The following is a 26,333-nucleotide window of genomic DNA, read 5'->3' on the forward strand; positions in this document are numbered from 1 at the left end:
ACGCTGAGGCCCTGGGACACTTCTCAGATCCCCCTGAGGCCCCTGGTAAGCTCTCCCCGGTGCCCCCTCCCCTGGATGCCTACCCAGGTCCCTCCAGAGCCCTGAGCTTCTCCCTGCCCCTCTGGATGCCCCTTCCGAGAGGTGCCCCTTTCTGGGCTAAGCTCTCATATACCAGTGTCCTCCAGGTTCTGTCCCCCGTTTTTCTCAGGCACACTCTCTGGACAGTCCCACGCCGCCGTCTTTCCCGTCTGCTGCCATGAATGTACAGCTCCCTTTGCCAAGAGAAGGAACGGGCTGAGAACCGAGCCCGGCACTGGGGGAGGACTCTGGTCAGGTCATCCAGCTTTACTGCAACAAACGACCCTCCTGAGTGTCATTTGGGTGTTCAGTGGCCTCTTGGCCATCTGCACCTGAATCCTGCTGAGACTGCCCACATCCAGACCTGAACTCATCTTCCTTTCTGCCACCAGAAATAACGGGGTTTGTTTGTTTGTCTTAAGTGCTATTCCTCTTCAGCATTCTGGACCTCTCTTGATCCTGGATCCATTCGTTCGAAACCCAGGATCCAGATGCTACAAGCATCAGTGACTCGGAGTGAGCAACCCCCCCCTCCGGTGACCCAACATGCTGGCAAAGGAGTCCCAAGAGCCACGGGGGTAGAACCAGTAACCCCGTGAGGGCGCTGAGGGTGCGCAGCCCAGAGCTACAACTCCAACTTTCATTCCAGATGTCAAAGCAAAGCTCTCCAAGGAGCTGACGTCTAAGCTGTGGCGTCAAGTCAACACCCTCCCCAATGAGCTACAAAGGACAGTGGACAGGAGAGCCTCTCAGAGAACAAGACCCAAAGCGGCCAAACGGGCCAACCCCAAAGCGGCCAAACGGGCCAACCCCAGCGTTCATTCCATAGCCAGTGCGCGGGGGCCCTGCTGGTCTCCCAGAGCGGGACGGGAACAGCAGCTCCTGAGTAGCTCGATCTCCCCCCTTCCCATCAGCGGCTTTCACTGCGGCTCCGTCCGCGTGGGCGGAGGTGCTAACAGGGCAGGCTGGACCTTGGCATCACAGCAGCTACTCCGGAGCAGAGCGGACCGGCAGGTATCCCCCCAGAGATGCTGGGCCTGAGGCTTGATGCAGTTGCTGTTAACAAGACCTGTGTATCTCCGTGTGGGGAGGGGACACATGGCTTCCACCTACGTTTGCCCAAGTCGGGAATCAGTGACCCACCCTTCACCCTCTCTTCCCTGCTGCCCAACCAGTATGTTCCACCTCCTTTCTATCTCTGAAAGTCAACCATTTTCCCAGCCCTGTTGTAACTGTGTGGCTCGTTGCTTACCCGAGTAAGTGCACCAGCCTTCCTAACGCCCCCTTCCAATGAGCTCTCCTTGAAACACTGAGGTTATCCTGCCAAAAGACAAATCTGAACAGGGAATGATCCACTTAAAACCTCTTTTTGGTTTCCTTCCGCATTCTACTTTGCTATTTCCACACCCTCTTCTGAGTGACTTTCTCTCTTGCCTTCAGCTTTCTCCCTCAACTTCTAGGCTTGGTGAACCACCTTCGGGGCCCGAGATGTGCCTGTCACCTCCAGATGGTTGCCTCCACCACGCCCTCTGCCTGGTATGCCTGTCCCTTCGTCGTCTTGTCCTCCAGATTCAACTCAGCCTTCCCAGACCCGTGAACCAAAGCAGGGGTAAGAGTAATTTATCCACACCTCCATCACGAGATGGGGCCAGGCACAGAACACACCAAGAGCGTGGCAGCTGCTTTGAATACAGCAGTTATCGCCATACACCTCGGTCTCTCAGCCTTGACAGTACTGACGTGTGGAGTCAGGCCGCAGTCCTTTGTCGCGGGGGCAGTCCTGTGCAGGGCGGCGTGTTGAATGGCATCATCGGCCTCTACTCAGAATGCTGGTAGCACCGCCCCTCACCTCATCTGCTTGTGACAAGGACAAGTGTGCTTGGACACTGCCTAAAATTGTACAGGGAGGCAACCTGGCCTGGCTGAGAATCACTACAAAAAGCACATGGCGCGGTTGGTCAGCGGGACCCCCCGCACACCCACAGCGGGACCCCCCGCGCACCCACAGCACGCCCCCACGCGCTGGGGTTCACTCTGCATCCTTGCTACTTGTGCCTGGCACATAACTGGAGATCAGTACATGCTTGTCTCATAGCAGTAAGAGAAAAGATAATCCAGACTTTTTTCAAAGTGGGGGTGAGGCACAATACCTACAGAAAACAGCAGAGAAAGAAAAAAAGTTTGGGTTAATTTTTTTTTTTTTTTTTTGTGGGGGGAGAGCTGAGGCAGGGCTGGGGAGCAAATAAGAGGGAGAGAGAATCTCAAGCAGGCTCCATGCCCAGCACAGAGCATGACAAGGGGCTCAACCTTGCAACCCTGAGATCATGACGTAAGCCAAAATCAAGAGGAGGACGCTTAACCAACTGAGCCACCCAGGTGCCCCAGGTTGGGTTAATTTTTAATAAATTCAGTTAAGTTCTCACCATCGTTAAGGGCAGAAATAATGTCAGATACTTCTTCCATGTACCAACAAAGCACAACCCATCCTCAGCAAGCAGGAGGCATCTGATGGACAGTCACTGGCTTAAGTACCAATTATACCCATACCAGGGAAATACTTTCAGATTTACAGATGGAACTAGGAACCACACCTTAGTCAGAAGTATTTGCAATCAGAAAATTTTCTAAGAGTCAACTGGGATAGAAAAATACTGAACTAGAAAGCAGGGCTCAGAGGTGTCTCCCAGGCTTGCCACTGATGTCTGCCTGGAGAGCAGTTACTAAACCCAGAGATGCCTGTTTCCACACCAGTGAAATAGGTGATTAAATGTTATCGTTTGTAAAGGTCTCTTATTTATAAATCGTGTCAATCTATGAATTATCTTGACCAAGATGACCCATGGTTTCTTTAAGATGGCAAATCAAAACACACACATACCCAAGAGTACAGGACTGCGAGGTCACTTAAGGTTAGAATGTGAGTGCTCTAGAAGGAAAAACTGCACGGCCAAATGACACCTTCAGAGTTATCTACTCCAGTGGCATTTATACATGTCTGCTAAGCCACGGCTGACCATCTCTAAGACCAGAGCCCAAGAGTCTTACAGCCTAGGGTAACCATATCATGAAGAGACAAATTTTTTCTCTTGACTTCTTGTAGGAGAGAATTTTTTTTTTAAGTGCTTAAAAGCAGAAAGAATCTGAAGGCAAACAGAAGAAAGATGACATGACAAGATACAAAGTTATTTGTCAAAGAAGTCAACGACGGAGTTCTGAAAAAGTCTACTGAAGAACCTTGCTAGGAAGTCAGTGTGAGATTAATAAAGTAAGATAAATAATCTTGCTGACAAGGTTTGTAAAACAATGGAGTGACTAAGAAATACAGAACCCCTAGGATAACAAAAAAGTAGCAAGCAGAAGATCAATGAACTGGAAGGATCAAGGAAAGGAAAGACCAGGCCAGAGGACAAGGAAAAGAGCTCCAGAGAGCACACAATAGATGGTTTCACAACTGCCCTATAAATTCCAGAAAACAATACACCCTTTTGGAAGGCAAAATGAACTTTAAAAAGATAAAACCTCAGAGACAGATTAAATTTACTTTTTAGTAAACTTCACCTCATTTAGAACACTACATTTATAATCTTGAGAGCGGACGTGGTGTGATTAGGTGCTCAGGGTACTAAACTGGGCCAGAGGGAAGGTTTTGTCTATGCTTCAATTTTACTGGGAGGGCAGGGGGAGGAAGAGAAGGAGAGAAGCATTTCTTTGTTGAATATTTCTCACGGTAAAAGTACCACAGGCACGTCAAAGCACTTTCAGAAATCTCGCGGTTAGGAATGCACAATGAAATAAAGGATAGTAAGGATTTCTAACTTTAATTTAGCTTAATTAAAATAAACAACTGCAGGGCACCTGGATGGCTCAGTTGTGAAGCAGCTGCTTTCTGCTCGGGTCATGAGCCCCGGGTCCGGAGAGCAAGCCCCGCATCGGGCTCCCTGCTTGGCGGGAAGTCTGCTTCTCCTTCTCCCACTCCCCCTGCTTGTGTTCCCTCTCTTGTTGTGTCTCTGTCAAATAAATAAAATCTTAAAAAATCAATAAATGAATGAATGAATGAATACATAATAAATAAATAAATAAACAAACAACTGCAATATTAAATATGTCAGAAAACCTAATCCTGCCTCCATTTAATCTACCATTTCTAAATTTGAAGGATCAAAACGTTCAAATGCAAAGTGAAGAGCTAGCAAAGATTCTGGGGATCTAAAATTTTGTGATCTATCCATCTGTTTTTCACCATACCTTTACAAAGGATGTAAAGGATGCAGCTCTGAAAAATGTCCTTCTCAGAATGGAATTTTTGATATGAGCCCATTTATAAGCAGGAAAATGATTAAGCACAACAGTACTTATTTTATTGTTTCCCTCACTGCTGACAAAGTGCCAAGTAACAGTAAGGATGAGGGAAGTTTACTCAGTCCTGGGCTCCAATCACATGATTTACAATGAGAATACTCACAGCTACCTCATGACCATTTCCTTCCCTGGCGTGAGTAGGTATTGAGTTTCCAAATCAGTCATTCTCTGGAATCTTTTCCCATACAAAACCAGGAACAGAGTATAAACAAGATACAGAAGATTAAAAACAAAAATTAGAAAAATCTGAAAGAGGGAAAGGAGCCAAGATCTCTAGGCCCACAGACAAAACGCCTACACGTCTGACCAGGAGAAAGGCAGAGCCAAGGGTCCCTTGCACACACCTCTGTCTTACATGCTCCAGCCAGTGCGGACAGGTGCTGTGCACTGAGGCCTCTGCTGAGCTTCTGTCTACCCATTTATGAAATGGCAGGAATATTAATAAAACCTATAGGGTTGTTGTGAGGATTAAATGAAGCAGTCCATGGGATCACTTAGCAAAGAGTTCAGCAAATACAGAAATCCAAAAATATTCCTAACATTCCTCTAGAAAGGCTAGAAGAACATTTGGGACATAGCTCCTAAAAAGAAGTAACTACATCTTTCCACTTTTCTCCAGAACAAGTAATGAGTCATTTTAGTTCTCCTCATATAAATAAGATGGCAACTGAATACACTCCTGACTATATTCTCTAGCCTAAGGAGCTTTAGACAACATGAAGAAAAGACACTACTGTCTATGACTAAATACACAACTCAGCCAAAAAACTTGAACTGAAAACAAGTAACACTTGAAGGTTATTCAAGGTCTTTCTGAACAAGAAAAGAGCTAGAAAACACTGTGTAAATCGAAAAGCAACAAGAATCAGATACAGAGATGTGATTTGTTATTTCTCTTCTGGAGTCCTAAACCTATCAAATCATTCTCTGCACAGCATATTCACCAGCTTAACTTATTTCACAGAAAGCAGGATCCAACACAGGGAAGGGAAAAACTAACCAGGAGGCCAGACTTTTCTGAAAAATTCAGAAAATTCAGACTTTTCCTGCTATCAGACTTTTCTCTTAGCCTTATCTGATACCCAATGGCACAGATCTCTAAGGATCAGGAAATCTTTTAAAAATCCCAAATTCAAAGCTCAGTGTCAGAAAAAAGGTTACAAAAAGCAATTAAGAAATGCTTTTCATCTATTTCCTGACTCGTATCCTAATTTATGCTCTGACTCCATTAACATTCTTTATACTCAAGAGGTTCAAAAGAAAGTGAAATTCAAACATAATTATGGTTCCTTATAAATCATATCATTTGCAATAGTTTGCATGACACAATTTTCAAATATTGACTTACAGAACAATAGTTTTAATTTTTAAATTCTTAAAATAATTGAAACATAAAACACAAGAAAAATAGAACAGAAAGCAATAAATGTTAAAAAAAAAAAAAAAATTACAGGGGCACCTGGGTGGCTCAGTGGTTTAAGCCTCTGCCTTCAGCTCGGGTCATGATCTCAGGGTCCTAGGATCGAGCCCCACATTGGGCTCTCTGCTCAGCGGGGAGCCTGCTTCCCCCTATCTCTCTGCCTGCCTTCTGCCTACTTGTGATCTCTGTCTATCAAATAAATTTTAAAAAAAATTACAAAGCATTATATTTAAATAAGTAAGGTATTACCTAAGATATAAAATTTGAATCTGCTTATTTTGACACTTCTTCAAATCAAATACTTTTAATGTGAATTATAAAGCAGTTACAAATGCAGATTCTACCAAAAACTAGTTTCTGCATAAAAAAAACCAGATGCAAGTAAATTAGAAGATATGAGTTATACCAAAGCAGATAAATAGTTGAGTATGTTTTGAATATTAAGCTACTTATTTTGTAATTTGCTCCCAGAACAGAAAGATGTGGAATGAAGATTTTCAAGGTTAGGAGTTAAATGGAATAGTGTCAATCTATTTTTTTTATTTGAAGATCTTTGTAATTTTTTATGTAATTTAATATTAATGTGGTAATTAAGTGTTGGCAAACATTTTCAAACCTACTAAAATTAGAGTAAAATAATTAACCCTGGAAATTTTATGAATTATTTCCTGATACTTACGAATACTCTCAGTATATAATAAGACTACAATCTGCTGGCATATTGTGGCTTTTATGTGAATTTGTGTTATATTAACAAACAATAAACACACCTCTCCAAGGCATAAAGAGTCAAGAACAGACTCCTGATTTAACTGCTGGGTCATGAAAGCTCACTATTACCAGTCTGTCACCAAAAGAAAATTGTAGAAAACAAATAGTAGATAATGGTAAACAAAAACTGGTGGTGACACAATTCTCTAGGCAATACTATCTTTCATAAAATAAACCTGCATTACATCTAAACTAATTCATAATTCATAGGTATGAACTATTAAAACAATAAAATTACACATCCAAGTTTCTCTCTACCCTACAATGACTTTCCATTCTATGGCCTTAATGCTAATTTTTAGAAATGCCTATTACAATAAAGAAAAATATGAAGGATTGTAAGAAACTACTATAAAAAAGTATATGCCAACAAATTGGAAAATCTTGATGAGGTGGATAAATTCCTAGAAACAGACTGTCTTCCAAAACTGAATCAGGAAGAAAAAGAAAATCTGAACAGACTCATTACTAGGAACAAAATTAAATCTGTAATCAAAAACCCTAAACAAACAAAAGTCCATGACCAGATGAATTTACAGGCAAACTGTACCAAATATTAAGAGTTGATACCTCTTCTCTTCAAACAACTCCAAAAACCTGAAGAGGAAGGAAAGCTTCCAAATTCATTCTGTGAGGCAAACATTATTACTCAAAACAAAACCAGACAAAGACATTACAAGAAAAGAAAACTACAGGCAATATCCCTAACGAGCATATTTGCAAAAATCCTCAACACAGTATTAGCAAACCAAATTCAACAATACACCGAAAGAATCATTCACCTCGATAAAGTGGATTTATTCCATGGATGCAAGGATGATTCAATATCTACAAATCAATCAATGTGATACATCACATTAACAAAATGAAAGATAAAAACCATATGATCATTTCATTAGATGCAGGAAAAAACATTTGACAAAATTCAACATCTGCTTATGATAAAAACTCTCAATAAAGTGAGGTTGGAAGGAATATACCTCAAGATAATAAAGGCCTTATGACAAACCCACAGCTAACATAACACTCAATGAGGAAAAGCTTTTAGGAACATGACAAGGTCCCTCTCCCCTAGAAATCCTCACAAGAGCAATCAGAAATAAAAGGCATCAACATAAAGAAGAAAAAAGTTAAACTGTCACTATTTGCAGATGACATATAATAGATAATAGATAATAAAAAACCCAAAAGATTCTACACAATACCAAAACTAATAAATGAGTGCAGTAACATTGCAGAATACAAAATTAATATACAGAAACCTGTTGTGTTTCTATACACTAATAACAAAGTAGCAGAAAGAGAAAGAAAACAATCCAATTTATAGTTGCACCAAAAGAAAAAAGAAAAAAATGATTACCTAGGGATAAACTTAACCAAGGAGGTGAAAGGCCTGTACTCTGAGAACTTTTATAGAATTCTGATGAAATAAACTGAAGGCACCACAAATGGAAAGATATACCATGCTAATGGACTGCAAGAACAAATATTGCTAAAATGTTCACACTACCCAAAGTAATCTACAGATTCAACACAATCCCTGTCAAAATACCAGTATTATTTTTCATAGAACTCGAACAAGTAATCCTAAAATTTGTACAGAATCATAAAAGATCCAAATGGTCAAAGCAATCTTGAGAAAGAACAAAGCTGGAGGTATCACAATCCCAGACTTCAAGATATACCACAAAACTGTAGTAATCAAATAGTATGATACTGGCATAAAAATGGTCCCACCGAACAACAGAACAGAACAGAAAGCCCAGAAATAAACCTAAGCATATATGGTGAATTAATCTACAACAAAAGAGATAAGAATATACAATGGGGAAAAGACAGTCTTTTCAATAAACGGTGCTGGGAAAACTGGACAACTACATGCAAAAGAATGAAATTAGACCACTTTCTGATACCATATACAAAAATAGATTCAAAATGGATTAAAGACCTAAATGTGAGGGCCGCCTGGGTGGCTCAGTTGGTTAAGCATCAGCCTTCAGGTCAGGTCATAATCTCAGGGTCCTGTGATACAGCCCAGCATTGGGCTCCCTGCTCAGTGGGGAGTCTGATCCCCCTCGCCCTCTCCCCGGCCCCTGCTCATGCTATCACACTCTCTCTCTTTCTCTCTCTCAAATAAATAAAATCTTTTAAAAAAAAGAAAGACCTAAATGTGAGACCTGAAACCATAAAATTTCTTAAAGAAAACAAAGGTAGTAATCTCTTGGACATCAGCTTTAACAACATTTTTCTATACATGTGGCCTTGGGCAGGGAAACAAAAGCAAAAACCACCACCAACCAGGACTACACACAGAGAAGATATTTGCAAAGGACATATTCTGATAGGGGGTTAGTATCAAAATATATAACTTATACAACTCAATACCAATTAACCAATAAAACCAATAACCAATTAGCCAATAAGACAAATAATCCAATTAAAAATGGGCAGAGGACCTGAATAAATATATTTCCAAAGAAGACATACAGGAGGCCAACAGAAATATGAAAAGATGTTCAACATCACTAACCATCAGGGAAATAACAAATTGAAACCCCAATGAGATATCATCTCATACTTGTCAGAGCAACTAGTATCAAAAATAAAAAAAGAAGTAACAAGTGTTGGTGAGGATGTGGAGAAAAGGGAATCCCCATGCACTGTTAGTGGGAATGTAAATTGATGCAACCACTGTGGAAAACAACATGGAGACTCCTCAAAAAATGAAAAATAGAAAAACCATACGATCTACTACTGGATATTTACCCAAGGAAAACAAAAACACCAATTCAAAAAGGTATATGTACCCCTTATATTTGCTGCAGCATTATTTACAATAGTCAAAATATGCCCATCAAAAGATAAATGGATAAAGATGTGGTGAAATAGTACTCAGCCACAAAAAAGAATGAATTCTTAATATTTGCATTAACATGGATGGACCTAAAGGGTATCATGCTAAGTGAGTAAGTCATACAAATACCACAGGACTTCGCTTACATGTGGAATCTAAAAAATCAATGAACAAATAAACAAACCAACACTAGAAACAGACCCATCAACACAGAGAACAAGCTGGTGGTTGCCAGAGGAAGAGAGGTACAGGCTTCTAGTTTTGGAATGAGGAAGTCACAGGATGAAAGGAGCAGCCTGGGGAATACAGTCTGTATTATCGTAACCCCGTTGCATGGTGACAGATGCAGCTACACTTGCGATGAGCACAGCATAATGTACAGACTTGCCAAATCATTGTGCTGCACACCTGAAACCAATGTAACATTGTGTGTCAACGATCAGAAAAAAAAGAGAAAAAGAAACCTGCAGAGAAATGCTATCAAATGTAACCAACAAATTACTGTTGAAAATGTGTTGATATTTACACTCACATATATAGGGCAGACTTGATCCTCTTGAATACCACTACTTAGAAAAAGTAGTGGAGGGGGATCAGCTCCTTTTCTACTTCTCCTCTACCTTCTTCAGACTACTTTTTATTACTGTCTAAAAATAGTGTACCCGGAAGGCTGCCAACATTTTTAAGTTTTTCATTTGGCCCCAAATCTAGAGTCCAACTGGTCTACCTGCTAGCTATCTTCACTTAGCTACTGGGAATCTGACACAACAAGCACAAAGGTCAGGGTACCTGGGTGGCTCAGTTCATTAAGCGACTGCCTTCAGCTCAGGTCATGATCCTGAAGTCCTGGGATCGAGTCCCTCGTTGGCCTCCCTGCTGGGCAGTGAGTCTGCTTCTCCCTCTGACCCTCCCCCTTCTCATGCTCTCTCTCTCTCATACTCTCTCTCTCTCTCAAATAAATAAAATCTTAAAAAAAACACACACACACACAAAGGTCTATTGCTAGGCAGAGGGGCTTAGGCAAGTGGCTTGGAGATGGACTGGCCAAGGGATCACCATCTATAGCCACAACTCAGGCTGCTGATTGGGGCCCTGAAGAAAGGAACAATTCAATACACTCTTAGATAAAATAAGGCTACATTTTAAAATAAATTTTATCAAAATACAGTGAACTTTTTATACGAATTCACTTTAACTGAAGTTTGCATATATTTTTTCTTCTAGTTCTTTAATTTTATTAAATTTTGTCTAAATCAGGGGTTGGCAAACTTTTCCTATAAGGGGCCAGAGAGTTAATATTTTAGTTTGGAGTCCACTCAGTCTATCACAACTATTCAGTTCTGTCCTTGTAACACCAAAGCAGCCACTGACCATCTGGAATTGAATGGACAGGGCTATGTTCCAATAAAACTTTATTTATAAAACAGGCAGAGGGCCAATTTGGCCCTCAGGCAGTAGTTTGCTTTGCCAATCCTCAGTCTAAGTCATCTTAGCAAATGTGAAATTTAAAAATTCCAAATTAAAAAGGGAAGAAAAAAGCTAGTTTTGTTTATTTTAAACAAAAGCCCCAAATTCAAGTAGTTGTGTCAGAATAGATCCTCCTAAACTAGGAGGTGGCAAAAATTAGAATAACTTCAGAGTTGGGCGCCTGGGTGGCTCAGTGGGTTAAGCCGCTGCCTTCGGCTCAGGTCGTGATCTCGGGGTCCTGGGATGGAGTCCCGCGTCGGGCTCTCTGCTCAGCAGGGAGTCTGCTTCCTCCTCTCTCTCTCTGCCTGCCTCTCTGCCTACTTGTGATCTCTCTCTGTCAAATAAATAAATTTTAAAAATTTAAAAAAACAAAAACAAAAAGAATAACTTCAGAGCAATCTAATAAGAGCTATCCAAATGAAAACACATTTCTCTTAAAGTCAGCTTTGACGAAGTTTAAATGAAAAACTATTAGTGGGGCATTTTTGCATGTAAAAGAGAAACAGAATAGATTTGACTATTTATCACAATATGAGCTAAGTGAGTCATAAATACAGAGCAGTGCATCTGTGAAAAAAATATATATATAAGAAAGAGTATCACCAGGCTGGCTGTCCCCATCTTTAAGCAGTTACCACCCTAGCCCCCCAAAGCAACAGGGCAATTTTTTTTTTTTTTCACAACAGAGTTTTCAAAATAAACTTCTTCAGGTTAGATTGAAGCAACTATTCATTTTTGCTGGTGCTAAGTCCAAATACGAGAACTCTCTTTTGAAAGCTCAGTGATTATGGCAAACAGAAAAGATACTACGGATTCCTACCTTCTCAACTCTGGACTTAGAAAACACAATCTTACATGTGACTTTTAACTTGAAAACATTATTTTAAGGATCCTAAAGGAGGAAGTATGTCCATTTCATCCATATACTGATGTATGATGCCAGGAAAGTAAACACTCACGTCTTTACAACTTCAGATATTTCTAGGTGCCAACCACTGCTAAATTAAAACATAAGTGGTATACTTTGACTTGTTCTTATACTCATGTGAACTGCCACTGAAATCCAATGGTCTGTGAATCTATACAACATAAACATTAGACTGGCAACAACAACAACAAATCCTTGATAGAACAACAATTCAAATAGGACAAATCCAAATCCTTTGGGATTCTATCTCCTTTATAGCGAAGTTTCAATTCAACAAACAGGCATTAAGTGATGTGCAAAGAACCAAAAATTAGCTGAGATGCTGAACAATGAAACAATGTGAATGAGCTTTTGGGAAGGCTGCACTCCTTCCCAGGTAAGATTTAATCCAATGATAACAACAGAGCATGATACTATGAGATCCGAAGTATACGTACCTTCATAAATAAATACAGAAAACATCTCAAACGTGACTTAATAGGCAACTCACAAAAGAATACAGAAGGCAACAGATCAAACCACTGTTTGCCTTTCAGATCAGTATATATCAGAAGGCTAACAATACCCATTGTTGGTTGGAGGTGTGGGAAATGGCCGCTCACTTATGCTATTACTGGGTATCATTTGGGTAGAACTATATAAAAAGATGGTTGTTTAAATCCCTCCAAAAACTAAATATCCTTTGACTTAGAAATTCCACTGATTTCAGTGAATGAGTAGACTTTTCAACTAACCAAAAGAAAAATATATAAGAAATAAATTCAACTCTAGGAAAATGGTAACTTTAGTTTGATAAATTTCAGAGACAAATAACTAGTAGGCAGTTGGATATATGGTAACTAGCATTTACTTAGGATATATGCTACTCTTCCATACATTGTTTCATTTAACCCTCCCAAAATTCAAATGTCAAAGGGAGATATACCCAGCAGCAGGAGCAGAACTCAAATACAGCTCTTAAATTAAATTCTTCATCAATAGTTTCTTCAGCCTCTGAGGGCTTGGCACCTGACAGAAAGACCCTAAAAAAAATACAGATTTGCAAGTTTATCTCTTTCATACACTTATTAGCAGAAATTTGTTAGTACCGAATGTTATACCTAAGGATATTAAGATAAAGCGACATTTCCCATCATTAGTGACCCATGTCAGACAGATGCGAAAACAAAAAACTACAATATAGTATGACAGTGCCAACAGAAATAGTCAAGAGGTATAATACTAACCCCCAAAGAAGGAGAGAGTAGTCAATTCTGCATTGGATGAAGAGTCATCGAGGAAGGTTCTAAGAAAGGAAGACAGTGCTTGTCCAGGATTGTGAAGGTCAAGTTAAAAAGAAAAAAAATCTCCAAAGTGGACTGGGAAAAACAGGAACAGAGAACCACTCCAGAAAAGGGAGGAGCATATATAAAACACCAAAACAACATGGTCAGTTCCAAAAAAAAAAACAAAAAATGCATGCAAATCACCATAGTGATTAAGAGACAGTGCCCATCAACCATCCCAAACTCCACTCCTACTGCTCTCTTTCTCCTGATGCTGAACAACAGAAAAAAGAGATAGAAAGTTTTCTGCTCTCTTGAGTCTCATTTCCCAAAGAGAAGATCTACTCCTCTGACCTCCCCTCCACACAGAGAACTGGAAAAAGAAAGGACAGCCTACGTTGCTCATAAGAAGGAGCAGTGACATGGTGACTGCTGTAACAGAAACAGATCCCCAAAAGCATTGTTATCAGCTGCCTTATGCAGCATGTTAATGTCTTGGTGGTATTTATTACTATCAGAAATTACATTGTCTACTCATTCTTTCTTTGTTCATTGCCTGTGCCCCTTATTAGAATATAAACTCCAAGAGGCCACAGGCCTTTTCTGCTTTATTTGCCACTGTATCTTCAGCAGTGCCCGGCACAAGGAAGGCATTCGGCAAGTACCTGCTGAGTGAATGTATGCTGCTTTACCCTATCCAACACGTAGCGATTGTAAAAATAAAACAAATCAGGATAACATCTCACTTGTATAAGAAACTCAATACTTTAATATTTAATAGTATTCCCATGGCCTCAAAACTGTCTAATGCTCTAAATAGCATCCCTAATGCCCCAATTCTTTTTTCACTACAGAAAAATGTTTGAAACAAAATGTCTCCAAAATTAACACCTAACGAGTTTAACTCTGCTCTATTCCCATCCAGGTATTTCTTTACAGTGTTTTGGACCAAAGAGAAGAGGTAGCAAATATGGATAAAGCCTTAAACCAACTACAAATGAATGTTTTGTTTCAATGAAACGTGTTTAAGAAAAAACAGAAGGAAGCTATTCCATGCTTAAGGAAAGAAAACCAAATCCTGCTAATAAAACAAAAATATCTAAGGTAAAAAGAAAAAAGTGACCAATGTTATTAGAAAACAGGTAATGCATGATAGCTCTAGGAAGGTCACCAATTTTTAGACATTTGTATCACTGCTGATAGCTAACTCAGAGAGAGAGGCCTTGCCCAAGCTGCATGTTACATAAAATGTCTAACAAGGTAAGATCTTTCGCAATCTGTTTATCCAATTGGCGGTTTCACTTTAGGGTTCTTTTGAGCCTCCTACCACTCTTTTCAGAATCACAGATTTCAGGCTCCTTCTGTCACAGATGGGATGGTCTTTTTCCAGCTTATAGAGGGAACCAGTACTGCAAGGTTAGCAATGCCTGCTCAGGTCATGATCCCAGCGTCCTGGGATCGAGTCCCACATGGGGCTCCTTGCTCAACAGGGAGCCTGCTTCTCCCTCTGCCTCTGCCTGCCATTCTGTCTGCCTGTTCTCGCTCTCTCTCCCTCTCTCTCTCTGATAAATAAATAAAATCTTTGGGAAAAAAAAAAGAAACCTGATTAGGGGCGCCTGGGTGGCTCAGTGGATTAAGCTGCTGCCTTCAGTTCAGGTCATGATCTCAGGGTCCTGGGACTGAGCCCCACATCGGGCTCTCTGCTCAGCAGGGCGCCTGTTTCCCCTTCTCTCTCTGCCTGACTCTCTGCCTACTTGTGATCTCTGTCAAATAAGTAAATAAAATTAAAAAAAAAGAAAGAAAGAAACCTGATTAAAGGGTACCTGGGTGGCTCAATGGGTTAGGCCTCTGCCTTCAGCTCAGGTCATGATCCCGGGGTCCTGGTACCTAGTCCCACATCGGGCTCTCTGCTCAGGAGGGAGCCTGCTTCCTCCTCTCTCTCTGCCTGCCTCTCTGCCTACTTGTGATCTCTGTCTGTCAAATAAATAAATAAAATCTTTAAAAAAAAGAAATATTTTTTTAAAAAAAGAAACCTGATTAAAGGTTTTGTTACTAATAGTAGATCAGGACTCACAAAGCACTTTAACAGGTCCAAATACTGTGAAAAAAATTGACTATTACTACAACTCTATTTCAAGACTCATAAAGGTTTGAGTGAGATCTAAATGTTGCCTTGCCAAATCCATTTCTCAATATAAATGCCATGTACAATTACACCATGAACCCACTCAAACACTTTTTATACGGGAGTTACAAAAAGAAGTCTTTAAACACCTCTCGGGATAAATTTATTTCCCCCAGCCAAGTGTTAACACTAATAAATGGAAGGTTTACGTGTAATTCTTAACAGCAGACAGAAATTACCAACAATGCTACGACTTTTCAACTAAGCATTTCGCTTAATCACACTTGAATAGCAGGACAATTTAAAAGGTGCAATTTTTTTTAAAAAAATAAGACATATAAGTTTTGCTCTGGAAATTTAAAGCAAACTTCCAGAATTGTATATTCAAACAAATGTTTGGGTTTGGGGTTTTTTGGTTTTTGGGTTGGTTTTTTTTTTTTTTCACTCTTCCAGAGTAGTCCCTAGAAGCGACTAATGAACACCTCTGCAATCCATACTGCCATTTCTCAAAAATATTTTGTACCACATATCTGAGAACTTTTTCCAAGTCCGTTTATGAGCTATGTCCTTTCAGCAAACAAATGGACATTACACTAAGGAAATGTCCATTTACTCACAGGCCAAAAACAGACAATGAATAGACTAAATGGGGAGATTCTTTTCATTTGCATCAACTGCTCATTGGTGACCCAGCAACCTAGGACATCATTCTCTTCCCCGGGTTCCAGCAGAGTCTGGTTAATGAGAACCATTTCTCTGATAAGTATTCCTTAGAACAAATAAATTGAAACTAAATCAAAAACAGAACTTATATTATTACAAACCATAATATCTAGTTTGTGGTAATTTGTATTACCATGTTATCAAAATTATGAATGAAAAAGGGGCACTCCTTTTAGAAAAATGGATCCCTTTGCCCAATAATTATACTCCAAATAAATAAAATCAACACTTCTTCATACACAAACAAAATGAAGGTGGCAACATAGGGCTCAACTGATCAAAGAAAAATAAAAAGGCTCTAAAATCACGAAAGAAATGCATCTCATGTAATTAGTTAATGTTTACGATGGAGTTTAATCACACAAAATAGGACCACTTAAGCAAAGTGAAAAGATAGAAAACTAGAAATTTCATATGAAGAGTCAAAGATTCACATATTCTAAACTTTTCTTTCAGAAATATCCTAATCTGCCAAATACTGGGCAAATGGCCGATGTCACATCACTGCCTCTAACACTGCCACGTTCCAACTTCACTTGTAAACAGGGAGGAAGTTGATTACAAATCAGTCTGTGATTGAGGCTCACTTCAGCTACCGTTAAATGCACCCCTTTTCACTTTTTATTCTACCAGTCATACAAGAGAAGCAAAAACAAGAAAATACTAATACCACCTGTGAGCCCACCAGCCAAACATAAGTAACCACTTATGTTTGTAACACTTTGCTGGATTAAAGTGGCCACCTTGAAGATCGCCTCCTTCCTTACTTCCCCCTACCCCGTTCCCTGCACTGACTTCCCTCCTAATCCTCTCTGGGCCGAGTTACCCGGATAACCGTTATGTGCTCCCCAAGAAAACACCTTCCTGCCAGAGCTGAGCACCGGGTCTCCAGACCCGACCAGAGCCCCATCAGTGCTCTCCGGCACACACAGGCCCTGTCCGCCTGTGTCCGGCCGGGAGCTCTGGGGCCACCACGGGAGTGACTCCCAGCGCAGGGGGACTCCCGCTGAACACCACTTACTGTGCCGGGCATATGACTTCTCTCATTCTTCCCATTCTGGGAGCCGCCATTCTTGAGTTTCTTTTTCTTCTTGGCTGTTTCTTTGTGCTCCTTCTGTTTGTTCTGCACTTCAATGAGAACGGAAATAAAGCTGTTCTTCACTTCCTTTTCAAACTCCAGTTCGTCTCGCAGGGCCAACTGCTGCACCAGCTCTTCGGAGAATTCCTTGATGGCCGCCTCAATTTCTTCCAGTAGTTCATTTAATTCAGATACTGAGAGCCTCTTTACTCCTGCGACCAAAAGCAGAGCACGGCAGGTACTAAGACAAAAAGCCTTTCAAGAGAGCGGCACGATGGGGTGTTTTAGGCCAAAAGAGCGAGAATCCTATTCTAAACAATTAACTGTGGGAGATCTTCTGGTCATCCTAAAGCTTCTGGTAGGCAGGACTGAGCAGAGGTAGGTGGGCAAACTTACTTCTCAAAAGGCTGAGAAGTGTAACAGCATTCTTTACTTGCCTAACTAACTCAGCCATCCCAGGAGCGGCACTCCAGTCGAGATGGAAAAAAGCTCATACAACGAAAAGCACACACACAAAAGCCGAGGGCGAATACAGAAACTACCTGCTGACAAGAAACTGCACGCAGTTTAGCAGGGTTCTAGCACACTTCAGAAGACAGGAGTTGAACTGAAAAAAATTAAACCAAGTACATACTGGATCACATGTGCCCCGATGTGTGAATTTTTTTGAAGACTAGGAAGATGAAAGAAAAGACTAGTCCCTGAAACCCCCTTTCGGTTTTTCCTCAGCATGTGAGTGAGGCTCATGCGAGGGAGGCTAGGACATCACTGAAACACTCACCCCCACTACGTCAGGAAGTGCTTGTATTTGGGGATGGGGGTTCTTTAAAAACGTAAGTAAAAATGAGGTTGTTAGGCTGGGCCCTAATCCAGTATGAGTGCTGTCTTACAAAATGACCAGACAAGGACAGACACACACAGAGAGGGAAGGCCACACGAGGACGGGGAGAAGACAGCCACCTATAAGCTGAGGAGAGAGGCCCCAGAAGAAACCAAACCTGCTGACACCTTGATCTTGAACTTCCAGCCTCCAGACCTCTGAGACAATAAATTCCTGTTGTTTAAGACCGGGGCATACAGGACTTCGTTACAGCAGCCCAATCCGGCTAGTAGGGGATTCAAAGGTGAACATGACAAAGTCCCTGAGCACTGATAAAAATACGCCCGAGCACTTTGCTGGAGAGCTGAAGAAGGGTGTGTATCATAGCCTGTGCGAGTCTGAGCTTCCTGGAGATGGGACACACAGGAAGTATGAAGAGCATGGACTTAAGGAGGGTGTCTTACTCTCTTCGTAACTGCTTGTGCTGGATCTCTGAAGAGTCTGGATTTCCTGGGACAGCATGGACAGCCGATCTGACTGGGTGGGCGTTTCATCATCTTCTGGATCCGGAGATTCCTGCATCATTTCTTCAATTTCTTCAATAACCTTCCAAAATATACATACCGCTGTTACTCGGAGACACTCAGCTAAACAACCTATCTGCACATGGTGCTCACTTGAAGCAACCAGAGCAGAAATGCACTAAATTCTCCACTAACCAACAGTGTGCAGGAGGAGCTGGTATTCTGAATAAACAAAATTTTGATTTTAAGAGTGAGTGGTTAATAAAAAAAAAAAATTTACAATATGCTAAGCACAAAATTAAAGAGTATGATTTAATGTCCCTCATGATACAGGAAGCCCTATCAGATCTTGCAATGTCTTAGAAATGGCACAAAAACACACGTATAATTTACTTCAGATATGCTAGAGCCAGATTATAGTCAAAAGAAAGCAAATGACAGAAAATATACTATATGCCACATGCCAGTGCTCAGTTTAAAGGATTTCATCAAATTGACATAAAATTAAAAAAAGAAAGCAAAAAAATTGTTATATAAAGCAAAAAATTACCTCCACAGCAGCAAATTTTTCCTTTAACAGCAGAAAAATATTTTCTTGTATTAACTCAATGAAAGATTAAGAGATACTCAAAATTAACTGAAATGTAGAAGCTTAAAAGAGAAAAAGAGAGCTGCACAGAAGAAGGAAAATTTCAGAAATATCTGTCTTTCAAACGATAATCTACTGTCGTGGGCAACACTGCTCGAATCTTACGATAGTTATCTTGTCCTGCTCCACATTTAAAAGTTGCAAAGGAATCATTAGTCAGTGGGAACTTAGAATCAGAAAAATTACTCAACAGTTAAGAAAAAATAGATCTAAGAGTTTAAAAAAAAAAACTATTGGAAAAAAATGCGGGATGAATCAGCAGGCTTAAGATGTAATACTTGTACTGAGAAAAAGAAGAGTAAATCTGAAGGAGGTGGGGATTATGTTAATTAGTAAGAAGATTTTCTCAAACGGGCATTGTAAAACAGCACAATGAAACCCTGGAGAAGAGGGCAGAATCTGCTTGGCTAAGTCTTGGGAGCAGGAAGGCTTACGCATTCAGGCAGATTACCGAGGAGACAATGAACCCTCAGGGTCGCGTTATTTCCCGGGGATATCACGCTCCACCCCCCACAGCCCTCCCCCCCATTATCTGGCATTTTAAGCACCGCACTCTTTCCAGGCCTGGAATAATCCAGCCACAAATATGACGAAGGAGCATCAAAATGGCACACATTTAATGGACTCCTCCCAACCTGGCCACAGCCTATCTCGTCAGTGACCTCACGTTTCCAGCCGAAAGCTTTACTCTGGGAGGGTTCGCAGTGAGAGCAGGGTTGGCGCGCCTTCCTTCAGGAGTTTGACGACCCAACCCAAGTGGGAAGAGTATCCGGACACTGAGAAAGCCGACGCAAGTGGTTTAAATGAATACAGGGCTGACGTTATCAAAGCATTCCACAGGAATCACGCTCACTTCTTTCTGGGAGCACAATATGTACTTCTAATAAGTGCTGATGATTTTTACACAGGCCTTTAGAGAAAGTAGGTGGTGTCGGCACAGATACGGTATAGTTTGCCATGTCTTGTTACTCTTGAAAAAGTACACAATTCACAGTATTTTTTCTGATTTCAGGTGAAGCACTAACCCTCCCTTGGCAACTTGCTGCACTGTTTCAACCAGGCCTGCACGGGGAAAGTGCTCGTACTGAAAAATCTTCCCAACTAACATGATCCCATCTGCTTCAGATTACATATACCTTCTTCTTTTCTCCGTGGAGGACGTAACTGATGAGCTTACCTACACAGAAAATGCAGGGAAAATAAGTAAATCCCAACAACCCAGCCCTTACTGCCCCAGGAAGAAACTGTTTTTCAGCTTGAGGTTTCCTTTTTCTTTCCTGGACGAAGGTCTCGTCTCTACCTGCTCTGCAGTGAAGAGCGGCTCTTCATTAACGCAGGAGACGATGATCGAATGCATATCCAGCTGTTCTCTCAGCTCCTCGTCGTCTGATGCATCAAAGAGCAAACTGTCACTTATCTGAAAGCAAAATAACCCACTGTTAAAAGCAGGACATTCTGATCACAACAAATGCGCAGTGTCTGGGTAAAGAAGTCTTCCCTGGAAAGGGAGAAATGATTACGATCGCTCCGTGCCAGGCAGCAATGAAGTCCTTTACTCATCTCAGACACCAACGGGGGGGAATGGAAAATAAACATGAAATTGCTGAGGTGCCGCATGCATCCCCTAACGCTTCCCCTAATCCCCAATACGGACACAGGCTTAGCTGCTTCTCCCTGGGGAAGAGGGTCACTTACAGCGTTTTTTAGGAAGTCGGAGGGAATTACAGGAGACGGGGGAGGGAGGCAATAGGCGGGTTTAGCAGCAAATGTGATTTAGTTCACAATCTAATAGTAAGACTGGTGTATCTTAAAATTCCACAGGTAACATAAAGTTAATTACTGCCAAACTAACTTCTAACATTCAGAATAAAAGATTAGGAATTGGTTCCCTGGCACTGTCCACAAGAGTCGAACTTTGCCATACAGGGGAACAGCTCTTCTTCCAAAAATAAAATCTCTGTAGGTTCCAAGAAAATCTTTCAATGAAATCGTGCTGGAGGTTCCCATTTGCCTCACTGCCATTTTCCACCCTGCTCTGGGCATCAGGACGTTGAACTTTATGGACTAAATCAAAGGATGGCCTGGACTTCTGGCTTCCAGTGGGTTAAAAACCACTGGCAGACACCAGCAGCAGACTGGAGGGTGGGAAGAGGAGAGCTGGACCTTCCTTCCGCTGTCCCCCAGACTGCCACAAGGCAGCAGAGCCTGTCAAGCAGACCTGTCCCCCTACAGCTACTCTCTCTGGGTTCTGGTAACTTCTCCTTTCCTTACCTCTTCATACCCAGGGGTGCTACTACTGCTTACCGTTGCCCGCCCTCGGTTATCACACCATGCCTACCTAGCTGCTGTCCCTTAAGCTGCCCACACCAAAAATCATGACCAAAAATTAAGTACTAGTCCTAACTGTAAAGCCTTATCTGGGAAATGCAGTAGGTAAAAATGGACAAGTGCTGCCTTTCAGAATGTCAGTCTGGGAGAGGAGCCACATCAGGGTTCTGGGGCTTGTCCTACCACATAATGCAAGTCCATGTTGTAACTCAGTGAAGACACACCTCCTTGGGCGTGTGTGTCTTCACTGCGCCATAGACTAGGAAAGGCCTGGACATGGTCTTCAGCGTATTATTCTGAACTTTCAGAACACTGTGAGAAAAAGAAGAATCTAAAAGCTTCCAGAGAGGAAAAAACCCATCACATGAAAAGGATCAAGAATCAAAATGTCTTTTAAACTCTCAACAGCAACAAACGAGGTGAAGAAAAAAAATCAATGTTATTTCCATGTTTCAGTAAATTTCAGCCTAGAATCCTATCTTCAGCTAAAGTAACAATTAGTTGGGAGCTCAGAATAAACACATTTTCAGGCATTCAAGATCTCAAAGTATTTTACCTCATTCACCCTTTCTCAGAAAGCTACTGCAGAATAAGCTCCATTCAAACCAGAAGGAAAACCAGAAAGGAAGCAGACCTGGGACGTAATCCAAGAATGAAATGTGGGAATTCTTGTAATGATGGTGGAATAAAGGTTCCAGAATGATGGCTGTGAAGTTCACCTGGAGAGTAAAGAGCTCAGATGACAACTGGTACTGCACGGAGCATCAAAAAGGATAAGAGAAAGAGAGGCAGAGACATTAACAGGTGCTCTGGTGCATGTCACGTACTAAAACGAGTTTTATGGCTCTGTTGAGGCTGAATTTATGAGGTAATGATAGCTTAAATGAACCACAAAAAGACAATGATTATTACCCTAAGGAAAAAAACCAAACAAATTACAAGAGGAAATTCACTCATGATGTACGGAAATGGGTCAACTGTGAATATTTATATAGTCAATATAAATGATGAAGATTAATTTAACCAATTATTTTTATACAATTATATTGGGAAGACAAGGGAAGGGAAAGTTTCCATGAGGGTTATGGTGTTGAGGGACAGTGGGAGGACTGAGAGAGACCTAAACCCTCACCGATGAGTAGAAAGTAAATGGATAAAGTCTAAAGTTGAAAAAAAAAAAATCAAGTAAAATGATGAAAGCATGTTACCTGTCAGAAGAAACAGTTCAAGGAGCTAAAAGTGGCTGCCTCTGGTAAGTAGAAAGCAAGGATGGGGTAAGGAGGGCAGAGGCTGCTTTTTCATGATAAGGTCTATACTAGTTCTAGTACTTTTAAACCAATGCAGTTATCTTTTTTTTCTTTTCCAGTTATCAACTTTTAATAAGGAATGTGAAAGATCAAGAGCTTAGGCTCTTGGTGAGAGAGGATGTTTGACTTCAAGATTATAGAAGTGGGGATGAAAAGTGCCACAATCTAGTTACAAGGGTGTATGGATGAAGGGGAGTAGACCTAGCAATTATCTTCATGGATCCTTAAATTTCAACACTTCCCACAATCAATCTTCATTATAACTGAAGGACCATAGATTTATTCTTCCTCTTACAGACAAATCCAAGTTTTCATTTAAAAATGACTCCTAAAGAAGATACTATCTTCTTCCTGCCTCTGCTCTTGAAGATAAAAAGGTGCATAAAACAAAGTCTCTGTCCTTGAAAAAAAACGCTCACAGTAGGAGGAAGGAGACAGCACATGAGATGTTCCTAAGGCAATATTATTTAGAAGCCTTTTCCCATATAAGCATATTCAAAAATGGCACTGGATTTAGAATAGTTTTTATAGCTATTGCCAAACACATAACTGATACCCGTAAACCATTAGAATAAATTTCCATAACAAGAGAAATAATGACCCCAGATCATCTTTCCAGGGACTGAGCCAAGTCCATTCCCCACAGAGATGGCATATGTTAAGGGCTGGAATCCCTTTCGGCTTTGAAAACTAACCTTGGCTGTCATGGGTATCATTATTCACTCTCCCATTTCGGCATCAGTGTGTCTTCTCTTTGCCAAACATTCCCATCACTCCTTCCTGTGCCAGGTTAGACACAGAGCTGGTGGTTCTATTGCCCTGTACGAAACTGAAGCTGCCTCAAATGGAAAAAATGTGCCCATGTAAGAATCTGGAATATACTAGTTCCCTTACTATAGAAAGACTCATCAAATTTAAAAGTGTGCCATCTTGAACCTCAAGGGAAGAAAAATTAAAAGTTGAAAAGTGGCAAATGGTGGTTTTCCTGAATGTTTTTCTCATCCTAATGCAAAAGAAAGGTCCTCTCCCTTCATCCAGAAAAAAATCTCCAGGGACACCTGGGTGGCTCAGTCGGTTAAGCAGCTGCCTTTGGCTCAGGTCATGATCCCAGGGTCCTGGGATAGAGCCTAGAGTCAGACTCCCTGCTGGGCAGGGTGCCTGCTTCTCCTTCCCGCTCTGCCTGCCTCTCTGCCTACCTGTGCTATCTCTCCATTAAATAAACAAACAAAATCTGAAAGAAAGAGAGAAAGAAAGAAAAGGAAGAAATTTCCTACAGATCCCATTTACAAATGGAATAATCTAAAGGATGCTTCCAAAGGTAAATTCAACACAATTCAGTTATGGAAAGAATACAGCATACAGTAGGCAATGCTAAATAAACGAACTCAGGTTAAAAAAAAATGTAACAAGGGGCACCTGGGTGGCTCGGTGGGTTAAAGCCTCTGCCTTCAGCTCGGGTCATGATCCCAGGGTCCTGGGATCGAGCCCCAGATGGGGCTCTCTGCTCAGCGGGGAGCCTGCTTCCTCCTTTCTCTCTGCCTGCCTCTCTGCCTACTTGTGATCTCTGTCTGTCAAAGAAATAAAATCTTTAAAAAAAAAAAAAAATGTAATAAAATGCTATCTAACAGAATGTGAAGGTCCTTCTCACATAGCTCCTTGTTCTCCAGGAACCGAATGTGTGCTACTCCTTCCTGAGGAACAGAGTTCTAATTTCAGTTCTTATTCATCACCTGGTAGTTGTGTCACGGTGGGCAGATGACAGATGGATGATCACTTGTCCACTTTAATCTGCTGAGTTTTTCAGATAAGGCTTTTATAATTAAGATCAGTTACTAGTACTGAATTCCCAAGTCATTACAAATCACCACCCTTGGCTATACCATTACTCTGGCATTGAAAATAACGTCTGGGGCACCTGGGTGGCTCAGCTGGTTAAGCAAGTGTCTTCAGCTCAGGTCATGATCCTGGAGTCCCGCATCGGGCTCCCTGCTCGGCAGGACCCTTCCTCTTCTCATGTTCTTCTCTCTCTCTCTCTCTCTCTCTCTCAAATAAATAAATAAAATCTTTAATAAAAAAAAGTAGTTACTAAAAAAAATTTTTTTAAAGAAAATAACAATCAGAAGGCAGAAAAAGGGAGCAACTTCCCAAGATGTGATTTAAGAACAATACAAGACATACATTTTATTCAATGAAACCATATTATAGTGTCCCATTCAACTGCTAATGCACTTCTATCTCTTCTATGCTATTTTTAAGTATGTCCAAAAAAAAAAATACTCATTGATTGGCTATCATGGATTTAGTACTATGTTAAATAATACAGAAAATACCTATTTTTTAAAAAAGAACTTTCCATCATATTCTCTAACTTTATGGTCTCATTGACACGATTATTCCTTTGCTCACTCAACACTTGTCTTAGTACTCACTATGTGCCAGGAACAGTGGTAGTTACTAAAAAGACTAAAAATATTTGCTAGCAGCAAATCACAATCACAATGACAGACCCTAAAACACAGGATTAATAAGAAAACAAAGTAATGGTCTGAGAAATGGACAAAGTGCTGTGGGGACCGGTACCCAGGAGACAATGGGGATAAATTCTGTGGGACAGATAAGTCCTTGAAGATTTTCACACCCCCACCAGTGTAACCAGTTCCCACAGAGAGAGCTGCATTTCCCTTCCACACAGGGATTGAGGCCATGGCTAAAGGGCCATCTGTCAGAGAGGCCGTAGATGGGGATTCCCCCCAAGTGAGAGGTTGGATTAAGTGTCCTTTAAAGTCGCTTCCAACTCTAAAATTGTATAATTCCATGAGATCAGCAAAGGCTAAAACAGTAATAGGAAGCTTCAGAGGGGAAAGGAAACTTGAACCAAGCCCAAAATGACAGCTAGGGTCCAAAGAGAAGACACAGCATAAGGAATGCTGTTATTCCTTTTCACAAAATGTATGCCAGGTCAGTCAGCAGAACAGCTTAGTGGGGTTACTGGATCATACAGCAAGATTTCTCTCTCTACTCGAATACTGGGAAACACAGGCAGAACTACACATTTAACTAGAAAATAATAGGCAGCAGGCTGTCCTGAGTCATATAATTGAGGAAGTCGTTTACATAAAACATTAACAATACCATTTAAGGTACTGACAGCCCCAATACATTATACTCTCAATTACACAAATACACTTAATGAAACATAGAGCATGCCAAAAGGTCTGGCATGAGTTTACATTGTTATATGATAAGGAACTTAAACAGCCCCTGAAACTTATATATAACTTGGCTGTTTCTCATCACCTTTAGATGTGCTTTTCCACCTAAAACAATGACCTTCCCTTTTCCACCCCGACCCCAGCTGTCCCATCACCTGTGCTCACACTTCTTACCCCCGGCACCTTCACTTTACAACCCCGAGGAGTCCCCAGCAGGCTCAAACAGGCAGCCAAGAGCTCTAAGGTCTTTTAAAGGTTACCGAATACTCACAGGAACACACAGTCTTCAGAAAATGTGTCATGTCCAGCAAGTCCTTAAATTCATCAGAAAGTCAACTCAATGTTGCTTTCCCAGTACCCTCAGTATATTATCCAGTTTTCCCAGCACACCAAAATTGTGCTAGTTAAGCTCAGAAAAAAAACAA

General features: G+C 41.0%; 1 protein-coding gene across 2 annotated transcripts in view; it reads right to left on the reverse strand.

Moving 5' to 3' along the window:
* Positions 1–26,333, reverse strand: part of FEZ2 (fasciculation and elongation protein zeta 2) — a 42,460-nt gene that overhangs the window by 11,174 nt on the left and 4,953 nt on the right. For both annotated transcript variants that reach the window (XM_044261769.1, XM_044261768.1), the window contains exons 3-5: positions 20,362–20,478; positions 18,353–18,494; positions 17,012–17,280 (exon numbers count right to left, since the gene is read on the reverse strand). In XM_044261769.1, coding sequence (XP_044117704.1) covers positions 17,012–17,280; positions 18,353–18,494; positions 20,362–20,478 — 528 coding nt within the window. The remainder of the gene's footprint in view (positions 1–17,011; positions 17,281–18,352; positions 18,495–20,361; positions 20,479–26,333) is intronic.

This window comes from Neovison vison, chromosome 8 (assembly GCF_020171115.1).
Source record: "Neovison vison isolate M4711 chromosome 8, ASM_NN_V1, whole genome shotgun sequence".
In the NCBI taxonomy this organism is placed as follows: domain Eukaryota; kingdom Metazoa; phylum Chordata; class Mammalia; order Carnivora; family Mustelidae; genus Neogale; species Neogale vison.